The sequence below is a fragment of the Dermacentor variabilis genome, chromosome 11, assembly GCF_050947875.1.
Source record: "Dermacentor variabilis isolate Ectoservices chromosome 11, ASM5094787v1, whole genome shotgun sequence".
NCBI lineage: Eukaryota > Metazoa > Arthropoda > Arachnida > Ixodida > Ixodidae > Dermacentor > Dermacentor variabilis.
In genome coordinates, this window is record NC_134578.1 from 37,136,941 (window position 1) to 37,155,676 (window position 18,736).

Genomic DNA, 18,736 nt, shown 5'->3' on the forward strand with positions numbered 1-18,736 from the left:
ACCCAAGCGGTAGCGGAGGGATCAAAGCTGGAAGCAGGGCGGCCCGTGGGTTGGGGCCGTGGAGGCCGAAGCGTCCCTCTTATGTCCCCGTTGCCGCTTTGGTGTGCAGGAGGCGCCGCCAATAATGCGAAATAGTGGCACGTTCTTTTAATTAGCAAACAGCATGATTGGATAAATATAATTGCGTCGAGCCGCCAACTTGCGATACTAGGTTTAGTACTACGGCGCCCCGCGACTTGTGCCGGTGCACCTAGGGACAAGCGCATACAACACGCGCTAAGAAACTCCTCCGTAATGCCTAGGCACAGTCGTACATTCAAGGAGCAAAAGTCCCCCCATTTCCTCTCTCGCACCCGCTCTTACTCGCGCATGCGCGCAAACGTCCGTCGTCTCCGCAAGTGCCACGCCCCGTTGTACCTACTAGCGATTGGAAATACGCAAATGGGCCGCGACTGAAATCATCGCAGACTTCATCGCGTTTACCACTGCGTAAGCCCCATGCCCAGTTGAATGAGTGAGAAACTGCTTTTCAACAACACTCCTCGTTCAAGGAATTCCTGGGCCGAGGAATGTATTGAGAAACACCTGTCTTCCGCAGTTGTTTCGATTAAATGCTGATTGCGCATGGCTAAAATATTATCTCAGGTATCGCTGGGCAGAACAGAGCTTTCTACCAAAAAATAAAAAAAACACTAAGGCACTCAGAACCATTCTACTATATGGAAATAATGGGTACAACATGAATCTGCCTAGTCTTCATGCTTGTGGCTTCAGAATTTCTTCTGGCAATATTCATTACGATTCGTCTGTCTGTATGAATGATGACATACGAGAGTGTGTTCAAACGTGCCATAAACGCCAAGTTACTAATACGAAGTGCGCTCCGGGAGGAAACTTTGCCTACTGTTCGTGCTGCTTTCGTGCACGAGTAGCATTCGTGCCTGCTTCCACCTCACAAGGACGTCTTTTGTCTCCGAAGGTATCTCGGACCAACGTAGGGCGAGGCACCGCGGAATTGAAGGCGGGGCCAGTTTGCAACCATTTTGATGCAACACCTCGTGCCGTGTTCTACAAATTGTATGGGTACAACTTGCCTACTCGTTCTGCTGCTGAGCACGACATGGTTGATTTCATTATGATCAGGGTGCAACACTGAAACACTCGTTGTCTTAGGATTAGATTCAAGCATACCCTCTGGTGCACGTAATCAAATCTTACACGCCTTCACTACGACGCAGCTTGTAGCCATGAAACTTTATGTTGTAGCCCACTGGAAACGTTGGCACGTTTAGCCTGAGTTGTATAATGCTACGGCCAAATCACTTAAACCAACTGCGAAACTCTCCATACTCTTCACGTTTCACAACAGGGGGTAATCAGCCAACTGCAGAGGTGGTCTGCCGACTGTCGCGTTACTTATTGAAAAAAAAAACTGATTACAAGGCAACACTTTGCGACCACAAGAACAAACTAAATTCTGGGCACGCAATGGAAGCAAAGTCATAATAACAGTTTTGGATACTCCTTCCCCTTTTACTTTTTGAAATAGCTTATTCAAGCACTTTTTAGCAGGCGATGGCTAACAACTTTTATCCTGCAACTTGATGGTGACGCGTCAGTTTGTCTCCCCCACCACAGCTTTGGTCGAATAGTGGAACATCTACGGCTGCTGCGCGAGGTAGACGAGTGCTGACACCGGATACCTACTGGCAAAACATGTGCAACTGCGCTCTCGTCTTGGTGCTCTGCTACTACGGGAATTTCGAACACTTGGAAGGACACCCACCTATAAGGATGTTGGTGGCATGGGACCGCTAGGCTTCTTTTGGGACGAGGATTGGAGTTTCGTTTTTGTCTTGGATTTTACACGGTAAGCACCGCCGTCTGAACAAACCTCACGCAAGAAACTTACCCCTGTCGCACTAGACACCCGTGACACATCCTGGACGCCTGGCGTGGGGCTGTTTGTACCATAACCAGTGGTTGTAAACCGGTGGGGTTCCGGCAGTGGAATCGAACCCCACCACTCCCGCAGCTGAGCCTTGTGCACTACCCACTCAGCGCACCGACTTATTCTCCCCCTCCGCCTCAATCGACAGTGTGGGACAGTGAGCTACGCGTGCGTAAGCGTTGCTAAGGAAGGCAGTGGCTCCCCTGACGAAGAATAGTCTTCGAAGCATCGGCCTCAGCTGCATTACTTGTTCTACCAGTGTGAATCACTTCAAGGCTCCGTTTTTCTGTGATCTTCTCTTGTGTCTAAATTTCTTCTAGTAATTTCTACAAGGAAGTAATTTCTGCAAGGAAGTATGAGCCCAGCATGGTAAGAGTTTGAAGCGGGGTTTCGTATCTAATGAAAGAAAAATTGGAGGACGCTTAAGCTTCGCCTTCAAGAGTGGAACGCAATAGCGTTATCGAGGGTATTGGGGCATCCTGGTACAGGTCCCCGCACGGCCCCAATGCGCTCAAACGAGACGAAGGGGAGAAGCGGGCGAGTGGCGCGCCACCTGTCGGGGCAGCGCCGTACGTTGGGAAGAGGGGGTCTTCTGTGTTTGCCGCAAGATGGCTCTGCGTGTGCGCCAAGCGCGGAAGAAATGTAGCGGAAATGTACTGTGCTACTCGTTTAACTGCGACTTCTGTAATTTACATGCCTATAATTGCCGATATACACTGCAGTATAACTTTCTACGGCACGTTTATGAGGCAACACCGCATTCACTAGAGGCGCTTTTGTCGCGCTTTGAACCATCGAACTCATGGCTGAGTGGTAGTGTCTACTCACACTCCGGAGACCCTGGTTCAATTCCCACCCAACCCATCTCGCAAGTTGTTTTTATTTATGAATTTCCTTCCGCGATTTCTCGCTCACGGCCGACGCCGCCGACGCCGCCGACGACACCGGCTATTCTGCGACACGAGCTCTTTAACGCTGTCACCTTAATAACCCTGATACAAGACAAGAGCGCTCTTTGGTTCTCATCAAGTGGAGCGTTGCAATTGAGACAGACAGAAATGGGCCTCGCTGTTGTCCGGTACTGGCGAAAACCGAGCGGACATTTTTTAAAACTTAAGGTTTAGGTACACGCCACTGGTTTATTGTGCATCATGAACGACAGAACGCGGTGAAGTTATGTTATTACCAGTCGCCTATGTGGAGGAGTTGGTGCGATTGCACGTACACAGACGTATTTCCACGACTTTCCAAACAAGCAGAGATGTTGAAAATAAGTTGCTCGAGACTAAACAAAGCGTCAAAAATAGTGCACATACGCGGTGTATTTCGCACTACCGATTCACTGCAATGATGACTCAATGCTGAGAACACTTGCCTCAAGCAATGCTCCAGTGTATAGTGCACTGTTCAACGTGTAACTCCGTAGACCAAAGTTGAAGCAATAATTCTCCCTTCTTTAGGAAGTGCATGATACCTAGTACTCTCTAGAGTAGTTCTTTATCCTGTCGAACTTTGTTTTAGTATTCGAAGTCAGAACGTGCCGTGCTTTCTCACAACAAGGGTAAATAGAAATTTAATGAAGCGGAAGCACAACAATCTTCAAGACGATGCAGTTCTGGTAGAGGAACCCTTTCCTCTCGTTCTCCAAAAGAGGAATGGGTATGACTTGCGAGTAGCCGAACTTGGGGTTCCGTTGACCCGATGCTGGTTTCTGGAAGCAACCGGCAGCGTGTTCTGCTGTTGCCGCGTCCAGTTCGAAACATCGCCTGGCGCTTTCGTCCTGCTGGTTGACAAGCACCAAAATGATCTAGAAGAGGTAGAAGGATTGTCTTAGTCCTGGCTCCCAGTATTGAACATTGTTTACTGCGAAGAAGCTCATTCAAATAGATCTTTACTCTTCGTTCCCCGTTAGTCCATGGAAGCATCTCATGCTCGAGCCAAATAATTGGCCTGCAGTATTTAAAATAAATAAATAAATAAATAAATTTATAAATAAATAAATAAATAAAAAATAAGGCAAAGTATGGTAGTTTTTGGAGCATGCAACGTCAAGAGCATCAGCATTAAATTTGCAAGTATCCAGCTAGCACGCGCGCGTTGTAACACAGCTACAGAGCACATACGGTAGCAAAGAAAAAGTCCGCCTTGTCAAGAGATGAGAGCTGAAAATAATGCTCATGTTGAATTTTACGGACAGGAGATCGCCTAAAGCATTAAAATGCTGCTAGCAAAGGGAGTTTGTGTGGTCAGAAATCAGCATGCGTATAAACGCATGCTGCTGTTCTTTAGCTTAACGATCGTTAAGATAACGCAGTTCTCGCGACTAACGAAAGAAGCCCTGTGAACATCGGACGAAACATGTTCTTGGTACGTTGGTCAGTGGCTCTTTCACGTGACGTGATACAATGTTAATAAATGCGAAGAAACATCCTTGCCTTCGTGTCATCTAACGAGACCCATTTTAATACGAAAATTGTACGATAGTATCTCTCCGAGATAATTTTCTCTGTACAGAATGTCATGTGTGCGCATATTGCAAATTAAATGCTTTTCGTACTGTACCTATGTGCCAATGTTGTATTACGTTTTTCCCTATGGTTAGGCGTCATATTTAGCAGTGCCTACGCCTTCTGCGTAGCGAATGTTCGACAACGGAGTCTGAATACCGTGGCGACGACGAAAAAATGCATCGTGTTGTAAGCCAGTGCCCGCAGCACAGTGCACAGATGCAATCGCTCTACGTCGTGCGCAAACGGTTGGGCAGTCGGCCTCTATGGAAAGAAAGAGTTTGACAGAATCGACGCGACTTCGCGCATCAAACCCCCGCGTAAGCACCACCATGCTTCCTGCGATCTACCAGCCTTTGTGCACACCTCCTAATGATAACGACGTTCCTCGTCTTTTAATTTTTTGACCACAAGACTAAATCAGAGTTTCGTGCTATTTTTATGCGGCATTGAAGGACGGTATGTGGCATCGGGCTCGACATGAAATGTAAAACGAAATTCACAAAAAACAACCAGAGTGGAGAATTTTTTGCATTTATATGTAATAATCAGTAATTATAAAATAAAATTTACATTTTTTCCGCACAATGGAATAAATTACTCATTTTGCGTGGTTCTTTAGCCAACAATCTGTAGTTGTTGCTTCGTTTTACCAGCTTCACGTTCGAGGGCCACCCGGGGTTTGTACGACTGGGGCGGTGAAAGCTGGCGGCGAGGTCCAGCAACTCGGCCTACGTGGGAGCCCCGAAGCGGCTGTACTAACACGACTTCGATTGCCGACCATCCCTAATAACCGCCAACAAAGATACGGCTGGTATTTAGGAAGGGCGCGGGAAGTTGCTTGTACAATTTCGTTGTCATCGATAAGTCAGTTTCTTAGATCGGCATAAATCGGCGAACTGATCATCTTTTGTGCCCTTTCCAACCGCAAACATTCATCGGGTTAGCCTCCCTACATTTCCTCTTTCTGTATCTCTTGTTCTATACACACTTTGCTGATTTGTCCTTTTTGTCAGTTTAATTTAATGTAATGATTGTTCCATAAAATTATGGGGTTTTACGTGCCAAAACCATTTTCTGATTATGAGGCACGCCGTAGTGGAGGACTCCGGAAATTTTGATTACTTGGGGTTCTTTAACGTGCACCTAAATCTAACTACACGGGTGTTTCGCATTTCGCCCCCATCGAAATGTAGCCGCCGTAGCCGGAATTCGATCCCGCAACCTCGTGCTCAGCAGCCCAACACCATAGCCACTGAGCAACCACGGCGGGTGTTCCATGAAATTGTGAATATTGAACGTTGTGGCTACGCATGTTCTGTACGTGACGTGCTGCTTAGTGAAAGGTTCCTGAAGCTTAGTCAAGTAAACCAGCTAAATTTTTATTGTCCAGTTCCGTTCGATTTCGTAATAGCAAAAGTCGGAAAGAGAGAGAGAGAGAAACTATTTGGGCCATTAAGGGTTTAGCGTTCGGTCTTCGTCTTCATCGCTGCAGATGCTTGACCACCTTAGCAGGGTTGGGCCCCTAGTCCAGGGCTCCACTGAGCCGCGCTGCTTCGCTTGCGTGCTGCACCATTGCCCTTTGGGCGGCGAGCTCGCAGCTGGTGAGCCGGCTCTCCACTGCTCCGCACTCGGGGTTTTGTGTTGGTGGAATGTGCAGTTATGTTTACACTCCCAGGTTATACGGTAAAGCGTGGGGGTTGCCCCACACCACGGGCAAGTGTTCCTAAATTGTGTAGGATATATCTTGCTTAGTATGTGTAAGTTAGAGAAGGTTCCCGTTTGCAGCCTCCGCCAACTAGCTGCTTCTTGCTGTGTTAGGTCTTTGTGTGGCGGGGAGTATCTAATTCTCTTGCCTCTGTGGTAGTTCAGTAACTCTGAATAGCCGATCTCCACGGTGAAGTGCTGTCCCAGGGCGTGTGGCCGCTCGACTCGGTACGTGATCTCGCGAGCCAAGCTGTCTGCCCTTTCATTTCCTTCTATCCCCGTGTGTGCCGGAATCCAGATTAGTTTGTGGGTTGCGGTGTGTCTGAGGTGTTCTGCCTTGCGGAGGATAGCTGAGGCAGCTCTGCAGATTCTACCCTTTGTGTAGTTCCTGCATGTCTCTTTTGAATCCGTTAAAATGACCACTGATTTGTCTTTTCGATAGCCCTCAGCCGCTGCCAGCTCAACAGCGGCTTCCTCCGCTTCCACTATCCTGGCGCTACGTGCAGTTGCGCAGGTGATTAGCTTGCCTGCGTTGTCAACCACTACCGAAGCTGCCTTAATAAAATTAGTATGTCTATTCCATGGATACAGTGTTGCATCCGTGAAAACCGTGTTTTCTAGATTGGCTAAACGCCTTTCCACATAATCTGCCCACGCCTGCCTTCTGGCCGCGTGGAGATTTGGATTCATGTTTTTCGGAAAGTCGGAACAAATTCCTTCGTTATTTTTCAGCCAAACTTGAGTATGATGATTTGCCGTGACCTATTCTCATCAGAAGCTAAGGTGACGCACTGGACCTGCTGCGGAAAGGGTTAAACGCTGCAGAACTGACTCCACCAAGAAATGGCAGAGCCGGCACAGCGAAATGCATCAGTGCTATAACCTTTCAAAATATTGTACCGGAATAGTAACGAGCGTGTTGCCTTCCCACTATAGAATGGAATAGCCTCTTATTGGCACTTCCGAATATATATATAGCTCTGTTTTCACAGAACGCGACGAAGTGCTTTCTTAACCGCAGGAAAATTGTATGCGATGTTCACCTTGTTCTGGAAGGGCCAGGGAAGCATGTCATCGTATTCGCCGCTGCAAATCCGGCACTTGAAAGACAGATGTTGCGATGACGTCAAGGTGGCAGGACGGGTGAATCCAACTGTGAACTCTACGTAATATCCCGGCGTGTTTATGTACAGTGCCCGCGACGATATTTCCTCAGTGGACACCATCGCTGCCGCCTTCAGGGCAAAATATGGCTGCACTTTCCAGACATACTCGAAACTTGGTGTCATCTGCAACGCAGTGTAAGAAAAGTGTACCTTGAATAAAAAAAAAATACACCGAATATCCCTACAGAAGGCGGGTATTATGCCTCCTATTTTAATTATGTTTCCTGGACTCTATGGATATGAAGTGCGACTGCGTATGATTTCTATATGTTTTCAAACCGAAGCACTAACATGCGCATATATGAGAACGCTTCAATAAGGGCACATTCACGGTGAATCCGCCCGTCCGTTCCGCCTTAGCCCGCCCTCGTGCAGACGCCCAAAGGCGGGTGGTGTCGCAAAATTCGACGCACGCTCAATCCGCACGAGCGGATCGCACGCGCACTCCTATTGGGCGACGCGACCTGTTGACAGCTGGCAACCGTTCGGCGGAGCAAAGGTGTTCTAGGTTGTCTACTACCTTTGACAGCAGACATCACCTCCTTTACGTAAAGGTGGCGCTGCAGCCGATGACACTGGCATTTTGAAGATATGATTTCAAGTTTCCGCGTCACGGTGAAAATGCGACTCTAGGCTGCCACATCCTGTTCTGCAACCGCATGTGTTGCATTGGCACCGTCATCCTTTTTCGAAACACTGGAGTCATCTTATAGGCACCACCTCTTAAAGATCTATTGCAATCGCATCATGTCGCAACATGCGACGTATACTCTGACGATTATTTTCACTGCGCGCGGCCTTGACCGGTTGAGCAAAATCTCTCGAATTACCCAACGTGCTGCGTTCTACGTCACGCGAAAGTGATAGTGTTGCCGGAAGCGATTCGTCAGAAATCCCCGTGTTCGGCGCGATGGCGCAGTTTCTGTAGTGCTCGTGACAGCTTGGAAAAATACGGAACACACGCATATCTGCTGCGGAATACAGCTGTGCAGGTCGCCAAGACACACCTCTTTACCATGGAGCACGAGTGTGAGGCTCCGAGTACAGCTTGCTAATATGCTTGCATTTGCTTGCCCATGCTTTTTTTCACTCTGCCAACTTTAAGAAAGTGCTTAAAGCATATGGATGCATGAAATGCACTTTCCTTTTCTTACATATATAATGCCACCAAAGTTGAGGCATCAAAAATGCATACTAGAATTTGAATAATTGCTGCTTGTAAACTTTCCAAACAAAACATAACTTTAAATGATGTGCTCAGCGATGAAGTTCTCACCGTGTGCAAAAAGGTTGTGCATAAGTGGTTAACTTGATGCAGCAAGGAATTGAAGGTTAAGCAGTGAGTGTACGATTCATTAGGACAGGCTTAAAGCAATATGTATGTATAGCGGTGACCTTATGCAGGTATATGTATACTCATGAGATGTTTCCAAGGGGAGTATATATATTAAAGCAAATAATTTACGTTGCTGATATGGGAACTTATTTTGAGTGAAATAGAACAACTGCATTTTTTCTCGCCAGCTTGGGTGGCCAATCTGTGCCCACCTTACTACTTAACATACCTTATTTAACATTTCAACAATGTACAAACATTACTAAAGCGCACAAAATTAAGCAGTACCCCGACAGGCATGCTCCTTCTCTCACCTATGGCAGCAAATAAGGATGATCGACTTGAGACTGTTTGATACTGTCAGCATTATACATGCATGTTCTATTCTGATTCCTCTACATATAAAAAATAAGCTCACAGAGGATGCACATGATCCATGAACTATTGTAAGCTCCACTCAGGTTATTTGAGTTAGTTGGGCATGGGCTGCATGTTCTTTATGTATTTATGCATTGAAAATCTAGCTAGCTGGTGCACAGTGACATATTTTAGGAAAACGAAAAATACATAGCATAACATAAACAGCTGGCCAGCGCCTGTATTTTATTTGAAAGCAACCAGAGATTAGCAAATGACTTAGTATGAGTTCAGTGACCTCTTGTGGTGTGAAAAGGTTGACGTAGTTCGTGGTTCTGTGCTTGTCTTTCTTCATTAGTTGCTGCTTTAACATGCACATGACAAAGAAATGAAGGCTCACACGGCGGAAGACCGGGCCACACGAAAAGTGAGGAAACACTCATTGGCATTTTTTCCTTGCATAACAAACCAGCAAATAGTTCCTTAGGTTCAGTTTTGTGAATAATGCACAAGCTGTTCTGCGTAAAACTATAAGATTGTTGTGCTCCATTATCTATTCACTATTCGGGTGGCCAAATGATTGATACTCCATTAGCACTGTGAGAGCACAGAAATTTGCAGTCAAGAGGCCGTAGTGGCTCAGCCTCTGTGCCAAATGTAATATTGTTCCAGAAGAAAACATGCATATTGGTGAATTTGGTATGCATTCACATCTACTATTCAAATCCACACCCCCATCACAAGTAATCTTTCATTCTTTGGCGCATTGCTCACCATTGTACAGACTTTGTTTCAGCGCTGTGTGTGTGTGTGTAGTAATATAACTTGGTAAATCAAAGCTGTGGTTATTCAGTACACTGAAAGAATCTTTGTGTGTGGGTTAGGTAACATAATGCTCCTACATACGAGTCAGTTTAGTATTATCAGCCGCTTTGTTTACCAGTTCACTGTTACGTCTGAACTACACGGTGCCACTGGACAATGCTGTATTCCTGCAGGCACGCTAGAACAGCCTGGCTAGGCACAAACAACCCTTCACATCGCACTTAAATTAAGGTGGTGTAGATTTGCTGCCAGAATGTGCTTATAAGCATAACTGCCGAGCATTCAGAAAAAGTATTTGAAATGTAAGGGTGGATGCCCAGGTTTGCAGGTCTGACATTTTACATTTATAGAGCAAGGACATATCGATGGACAGGAAGGACACCACACAAATCTTCGTGTTGTGACCTCGCAGTCACAATTCAAGTAGTTTTTTTGTGGTTTTTAGCTATAACCATGTGAAGCAATTTGTAAATTCGAAACTGTATTAAGTAAACTGAGACACCATAAAAAGCAACAAAACACTAAGGTGTACACATTTTTTCTCACATCAGCTCTTTGTGGTGCAGGTCAAATATGTACACACGCTATTTGTAACTGAAAACAGCTTGCATTTCACATTTAGAGCTCAGAATGTTCAATGGAAAAGATTTTTAGTGTGTCAGGCATATATACGGTACCTTGTGCCAAACATACTATCTCTGTGCAAAGCATTGGACAACTTGAGTAGCACATTTATAATTCATAATTCACATTCATTTTTCTTTATGCCAATATTTAAAAGGCAAACAGGTTTTTGGCATCACAAGTCTCAATCTTCCACATAGGGCATTTATTGCATGTTTTGAATGTGCATTAATTGCCCATGGTAGATCGTCTAGTTTTAAAATAGTTTGCTCGACATAGTTTTACTTGTATATTTTTGAACTTACCCATAAGTTCTCTGCGCGACTTGTATATCCCTCCTTCAGTACCGGTATCTGTGCTGCGCCTTCATTAGCGGAGTAAATGTTGTGAAAGCTTTTAATTCAGAAAGTAGGAAGCCTATCCAATATAAACAAGAAACTTGCAGGCAACGTAATCGCGACAAACGAGCTAAGATGGTGGCACTATTCTACTTGTTTCGCGCGTGATAGCACAAGTGTTCCAACTTGTGCTGCTGGATGCTTGTGACCGATATGCTCGGGAATGTTTGGGTCATTCACATTTCAAGGGATGAGTAACTGTTACATACGTTCAACATCTTCCTCTGCCTATATTAGTGACTTAACTATATGTGGCAGGTTTAGCTGTGGGGTTATTGGTGTAGCTGAAGTGATGTATCACACATAGTTTCCGCACACTACCCGATTGGCGAAAAACATGCAGGAATTGGTCCTTGAGCTATTGGTTCAGTGGTGGCTTTCCACTAAACTGACTGTTGAAGAGGCAGATTTCACTTAATAGAAAAGTCCGTGTGAAAATTAGCCTAGAACTTATGACGCCAAATAGTCACCATGTGTGACTGAAGAACAACACGTGACAGAACAATGAGCAGTGGAATTCATGTAACTAGTATACAAAGAATTGCAGCTACACTCAGTATTTCACTGCTGGTATACTAAATACAAACCTTTATACGAGATGTTCGGATGGCATTATTAGAAATTGTGCTGTTTGTGCGATATTGTGCGATATTAGAAATTGTGCTGTTTTATTCACACACACATGCACCTAAATGCAAGGTACACATACATTTGTGTTTACGTGTTACTGTGTGCATCAAATCAACAGCATCACTTATACAACAAGCCATAAAGACAAATAATTTTTTCGTACCAGTCTAATTCTTATTAGCTACGCAGTGATTTTTTTCTCACATGCAGCAACTGAACTCCGTGCATAAGTTAAGCTAATGTTGCTAATATAAGCTAGACATGGGTGTCATGCCCAGAATATGATAAAATAAAGAAGTGACCATGTGTATGAGCCTAAAATTGATGGTTTGACAATATCTTATCTGGCTGGGTAGTAAATTTCTGTCAAAAACGAAAAATTCAGCATACTGGCAAAGCAGTGTGGCTAACATAATATAGGGAGCAGACACTCTGCCGGCAGAGTAAATTGAAAATTTTGCCAGCAGTTCGTCATCATTTGCTGGCTTCGATCACATAACTAATGCTGGCATAACTATGAAAATTTGCGTTCAGGATAAACTCATAGCAGAGAATAGCACGTTTTATGTTGTGATAGCAGCTGACTTCTCAGGGGCCATGCACTGTGGCCAAGAACATGCTAAAGAATGACAAGAAACGATGTCCCCCTTTCCATAGTCTGGCAGCGGAGCTGAAAACGGTTCAGTTAATGAGTGGATCCGTGCCCTGTGCAAAATAAAGATCAGTCAGATAGCCACTTATAGCGTCCAACATACTACACCCACGAATGATAGGTAGCAGTAAGCTTACTGGCAAATGGAAGTGCTCCGGAAAAACATTTAATGGACATGCTTTGCAGGCCCAAGTCAGTTTAATGCACATTATTTGCTAATGACTGCTGGCAGAATGAACACGAGGCAATAAAATAAAGCACTTATCAGGCACATAGTGCAGGTACTTGTGCTATTGTTCGCTTTAAACTGAAGGCTCATGCCAAAACAGGCGACACGAACCAGATAATCAAATAGGGTGGATATACAAAGTAACGGCAAAGTCTCGCTTAACCGATTCAGCCTGGATTAGTAACGTGACCATGGCTAGCCAGTGAGGAAGAACACTGGGCAAAATTTCTCTCACGCAGTTCCGCTGGCTGCTAGCAGAATATTATATAACACCATACCTGTGACACTTACTTACTTGTTACTACTCGTCCTACGTGTTCATTTTTACACTCATATTGCTTTTTGTCAGCAAATGTAAGATGTTTACTTAATAAGAAGGAAGTATCCAGTTCTTACCTATAACATATTCATCTACCATGCCACTAGTGTCTTCAGAAACAGACTGTGCTTAGCCACTAGTCAAGAACAAGCAGCTCGGATCTTTGGCTATGTAAGCTGCTTGCATCACAATATATAAAGCAATTTACTTCGTGAAATCTAGAAATTCTTGCTCTTCACACTAATGTCCACATTATGAAAATCAAGGATGCCAGAAATTTGCATACATGACATTAGTGCTCTCAGGCGCGTCCACATTTCAGGACAGCGCTGAACATCTTGACGCGTGCAATTAGTATGATGTTCCCTAAATTCCCCCCCACCGATAGAAGCATCTTCAACCGTGCACTAACAACTTTTGAAACAAACAGTCGATGTACGAAGCAGAGAAGGCCGGTGTGATAGGGCTTATCTGTAAGGGTACTAAATATGAAAACGCGATCGGCAACGCTTCTGCACAGTTCACTTCTGAGCACACGCACATCGCGTAGAACGAGCACTTCTACACCCAGCAATGCTGCGACACATCGCACATACACATAACGCTTTGTAGCTTGCGAACACATTTCGTAACAGCAAGAACACAGCTCGAACGTCGCGGCCACCCCGGCGCATCGCAGCCGGCAAAACGGCTCACACGCAGTATAGCACACGCGGAATGGCAGCGATAACGAGGCGATAAAAACTGATCGCTACTGATCGTATCATTACTTCCGGAAGTTGCGAAGGGCTGGCGTTCACCACTTCGCGGCAATGATCCGCATACACAAAACAGAAACCAATCGTGTTCACTGGGTGCGCTAATCGGACGCTGCTTATTTCGCCACGCACTGAACACGTGTCCTGCTCAGAATGCACGTGTATGTGATGGACTTCTCGTTTGCGACACGCACGCGAAGCATGGAACAAAAAATCACGATGTCGACGGCTTCAAATATTTCTTCCGACGCTATCGTATTTCTTCCGACTCTTCCTGCGCTCCGTCTGTTTCTGTCGGCGATCGCACGCAGTGACGATGCCTGGAAGGGTGCACCGGCTTGCTGCCTTCAGTGACTATCTCCTTCGGTGCCAGATAACTCTAGTAAAAATCATAAGGAGAAAAATAGACTGTTCCTGACGCGGCTGTAGATTAGGCCTTGGGTACCCGCTTCGCTTCGAGCACGCGCAATGTTTGCTGTGAGGACAGCCGACACCGCCCGCCTCAGAGCAGCCAATAAGAGACGAGCAGGTGCGCGGACGGGAAAGGTGCGACCGCTCGTCGCCCTCCACTAGAGAGCCATCAGCACGTGGGCGGATGAGGGCGGAACGGACGGGCGGATTGACCATATTTGGGCCCTAAGCGTTCCCGGGGTTGCTCTAAGACTTTAGTAAGTACTACACTGTGAGCATGTTTGCAGTTTTGTTAGTCATGACAGCCCACGCAGGTTGTACTCCGGTACTCGATTTTTGTAGCATCCGTAAATGCTATCTGTAAAATTCAGTAAAAGTACGAATTGGGAGTCTCACATGCAGATTTCTTCCTATAAAGCATGACGTATAAAAATATTTTCGTAAACATCTGGCGTACTTTAAGAACTCCACGTAAATAGCCAAATATGTAACGGCCGTGCATTAGTGTTTTTCTCGGCAGCAATAAAATGAGGGAAACACAGTCAGCTTATCAAAATAAAAAAAGATGAAAAATTTGGAGTTTTAGATGCCGAAAACACTCTACGAGTCCCGCCTTCGTGTGGGACTACGGATTTATTTTCATAACAATCCGATTCCCAGTATTGTGCATTCAACACACGGCGCGTTTTTCATTCTGCCCCCCCCCTCGGAATGCAGCTCCTGCGGCAGAGATAATCGAAACAGAAACTATGTACCCAGGAGCGCAACACCTTAGCCAGTGGGCTAGCGGGGCGGGTCAGCCAGCACCTCCGACCTGCGATGGCATGTACTTTGTCACAAGCGAAGTTCGCCTCATGGAGTGTATGTCAGGAGGCGCGCCGTCAGGCGTAATTGTTCAACAACTAGAGCCAGTGCCAAATGCTGAACCGCTGAGAAGCACGTGGGACAGGGTAACTAGATTGAGCGCTTTGTCGAAAGCCTGCATCCCCTCCCTCCCTACCCGATGCAGGCGCGACACCGAACTACAAGGGTGAAAAAAATCACGATTCTCTTGCAGAGAAGGTTGGCTGCATACATACGGGGGATAGATGTAACTCACGGTCGAGGCGTTTCACAGCATCTTCCGTCTCCTGAAAATAAAAGGACGTTAATGCTTGAAAAAAAATTAAGAACGGACGAACAACCACCGGGCTAGTGTTTTAGAACTTACAACAATCCGGTGTTCAAGCTGACCGCTGTCACCGTTTTGTTTCGTTCCGAGTGCATGGCAAAAGAGAGAAGAGCTTACACTGGAAGTTTTTCGAAATTCAATGATAGGAGCGGTTGCGTCAGGGTAGCTTAAGTGCCAAGCGCTTCTACATGACTATGCTACAAATCAGTAGTAAGCAGTTAAACACATTTTGTAATCAGTACCTTTGTATTCGAAGTATGCTAGTCATGATTATAGTCACAAACACACTCTTGAGGCGGAATGCACACAGAAGAGATCGATCGAAAAGAATCTGCCCAAGTCCCCCATGCAGGGAAGGAATCTTGGAAGAAAACGGTGGAATTCCACCTGAAGCTAGAAAGCACAGTGGCGTCAGGTGCTATCCCTGTTTCAGGCTGAATTTTTCTTTATTCGCAAAGTTTTCTTTACTTGAACTTATAGTTAACTACGTAGTAAAAACCAGCGCTTGCTGTCAAATATATATGCCTGTCTATATTAAATAAAGGCCTAAAATTGCTCTAGTCGTAGAGCATACGCGAAAAGAAAGCAAGGCCTCTTGTGAGAAAGTTTCTACCGACCTAACTTTCTGCTCGGAATTTAGTTCGATGTGCGTTTTTTATTCACATGCTCTAAAGGGCCTTCCGGGCATTACATAGGGGAGAGGGGCGTTAACGAAAACATAGCGGGGTTACAGTAAAGCAGGTGAACACTCATTAACAGCAACATAAATGAAACAGACAATAAATTACCCTGGCGTATTTAAAGAAATAGTACAAGGTTGTATACATAAGGATTCCGACAGAAATATTAATCGATGCTGAACGAACTGTTCAGCATATGCACATGTATTGTGGTTTATTATAAACACGACGTCGTGTGGTAGAGTATTCCAATGACGGATGGCACGAAATGGTTGGGAGTTATTGAATTGGTTTATACGTGTACGCTGCATTACAAGTTTGAAAGGATGATGTTGGCGCAGGAAAATGCGATGGGCAGGCTTTATGTAAGAGGCCGGCAATGACGACTGATTATGATAAAGCTTGTGAAAGTGAGGTAGTATTGCCAGCAGTCTTCTTTCCTTTAGTGATAGAGGGTTTAGTCATGCTTTTATATTAGAGATGCTGGAATGACGTAAGCAATTTGTTATAAATCGGGCAGCTTTATCCTGGACAGAAGATAGTTTATTATTAAGTAGATTTGATGTGGTTTCAAATTAATGACGCATATTCTAATTTAGAGTGAGCCAGATAGGCGAATGCCGCATGTTTTGTCTTCGGATTAGCTTGGTGTAAGCAACGTCTGATAAATCCGAGTGCTTTTTATGCTTTAGAATTTATTACATCAAAATGGTTATTCCATGTTAGGTCCACAGACCGATGCACGCCGAAGTACTTAAATGAAGAAACGTGTCAGCTGTGAAATCGAGAAATTCCTTTTACAATCTAATGAGAAATGGAAATATCGTTACATCCACAGATGTAGAAGCTTTGTCGGAGCCCTGTAACTGGTGCAAAGTCACTTCACTTGGGTGTCAATATTCTAGGGAATTACTGAATTCGTTGTCTGAAAACTAAAGCTTCTCAGAAGATTTTTCTCTCTTCGAAAGTGGAATACTCACTTGAAGCTCGTTCTGTAAGGTCAACACTCGCACTTCCAATTCAGCACGCATTGTTCTCTCAGCACTGGCAGATTCCTGAAGTTCGGTCTAAACGTTGCAGATTAGTGGGGAAAAAAGGAAAAGGGAGGATTTCCTTAATCATAAACTATGAATCTCCCAATGCAATTTACAAGCTGCGTCACGCTTAAATTAAAAATGCACTTCTCACTGAAGTTTAGGAAAACATTCCAGTGATAGCGGCGTTGCTCTCCTTTCATTCTTTACTCTCATGATCTCTCATACTTTCCATATATGCCCGAGTCGTTCCACTTTGTTTCACAGTCAGTCTTTAGGGGGGGCGAGATCCACCAGTGTAAAAGCTGGCGCTGTCGTCGGTGTGACGTGGCATGAGGGTTTACGTGGACACAGCAGGCGCGTCGGGTGCTTCGGAAACGCCGAAGCAAGCTGAAAATGAAAGTTTATAGTCCCACCTGCGCTGCGGTTATGATAACGTGGGGATGTTTGCCAACTTCGGGTGTTTACTTGACAACATTTGAGAGCACTACAATAGGTAGTGGCTGCCTTTGAAGCCGTCCAACATGGTAAGCTATAGCTCGGTGCCACATTGCGGGAGGTACTCAATGGAGCACGGTGTTAACCTTGCAGCGCCCCGAAAGGGCGCTTCCGTGCGCGATGCCAAGAGCGCATGCACGAGGAACCACGTGACTTTTCTTCGTGTGCTTCGGAGTGAATAAAAGGTCAGTTGTTTGGGACGCTTGTTGCTTACACTCGCTTAGCTCAGCCTAGCAGCGCTTTCCAACATTGGCGGCCCGGACGTGATCATCAGCCACCGGGGTTGAGCATCAACGCCGCTATGACTTCGACGTCGACGACGGATGCGGACTTGCATGTAGACCCGTAGGCGGTCACCGTGAACCTGTGTGATCGCTGCATTGAAGCTTCCTTCTGTTATGCTCCATTTGGTTATACAGACAGCCCACTATAAGAACATACTTCATAGTTCGCTTTCTGCAAATGCCGATTCTTCAGGCAAGAAGCCGGTTCGGGTAACTCCACCGCAGCGACCGCGCGCAGTGGGCATTCACTGTACGTATTCAGTAAAGTTGCATCGAGATAGTGTCTGTAAACCATTCCGTGCTTTCTGCTTGACCAAGATTATTATTTTGACAGTAAATTATTTCTGTAGTTTCGAGATTACTTACAGAAACGTCCAGGAGGGCACCCACGTAGTTTTTATTTAGCGCCGACAGCCGAACCTATGAGGAGCGCGTCGCGTTATCCCTCATACTACGCAAGCGAGTCGCTTCCGACACATGGCGACTCCGTAAGTCTTCGGCGCCAATAGTGACGCTGGATTGCAAGGCCATTGTGAAGTAATACTTTGATGCTTTAATTATACGCCACTTGCTATATCTAAGCACAAAGTCTTCCAATTTTATGAGAATTGAAGTTATGAACACGTTTCAACAGGAGTGATACGAAGAATAGTTCATTGTTATGGAACACGAAAAGATTAAAATAAAACTTGCCATTTTTCTTTCCATCTGTTGTATCGTCTCATGCATTCCCTTGACAGTATTTATTATTTGAAGGAATGAGTTCTTACGGTCCTGAAAAGAAAAAAACACAGACGTCCCTGGAACATTTATATCTTGACAAACGAAAAAAAATTGCGAGAAAGTCGTCTGAACCGTTAAATACACAGCAAAGTGAATTTCCAGTTTCATATAAGATAACACATGAAATAAGCATGTTTTCGTATTAAACAAGTGACAAGCCAGCCGCAACAAAATTTCCTTCATTTCAGATAAACATGCTATTATGGCGACTTGAATTGCAGACGATTCAGAATGCAAAGGACTTGACAGAAATAATTTGCCATTGAAGTGTCCTAGCATCATTTATTTTCTCATTCGCTATTTGTTTGTCTATGAACAGACTCAGGAATTGATCATACATTTGTTTTAAGTCGTTAATAAAAATTCTTGCATATTGGAGAGAAAGTTAATTGATTTATAACCTAAATTTTATTAAA

General features: G+C 45.0%; 1 protein-coding gene across 2 annotated transcripts in view; it reads right to left on the reverse strand.

The window, feature by feature from the left end:
- Nucleotides 1–3,506: 3,506 nt before the first annotated feature.
- LOC142564640 (TNF receptor-associated factor 6-like) overlaps nucleotides 3,507–18,736 on the reverse strand; it is a 50,402-nt gene continuing 35,172 nt past the window's right edge. For both annotated transcript variants that reach the window (XM_075675713.1, XM_075675714.1), the window contains 5 exons: nucleotides 18,231–18,311; nucleotides 16,702–16,788; nucleotides 14,950–15,000; nucleotides 7,209–7,454; nucleotides 3,507–3,758 (listed from right to left, as the gene is read on the reverse strand). In XM_075675713.1, coding sequence (XP_075531828.1) covers nucleotides 3,525–3,758; nucleotides 7,209–7,454; nucleotides 14,950–15,000; nucleotides 16,702–16,788; nucleotides 18,231–18,311 — 699 coding nt within the window. In that variant the 3' untranslated portion in view covers nucleotides 3,507–3,524. The remainder of the gene's footprint in view (nucleotides 3,759–7,208; nucleotides 7,455–14,949; nucleotides 15,001–16,701; nucleotides 16,789–18,230; nucleotides 18,312–18,736) is intronic.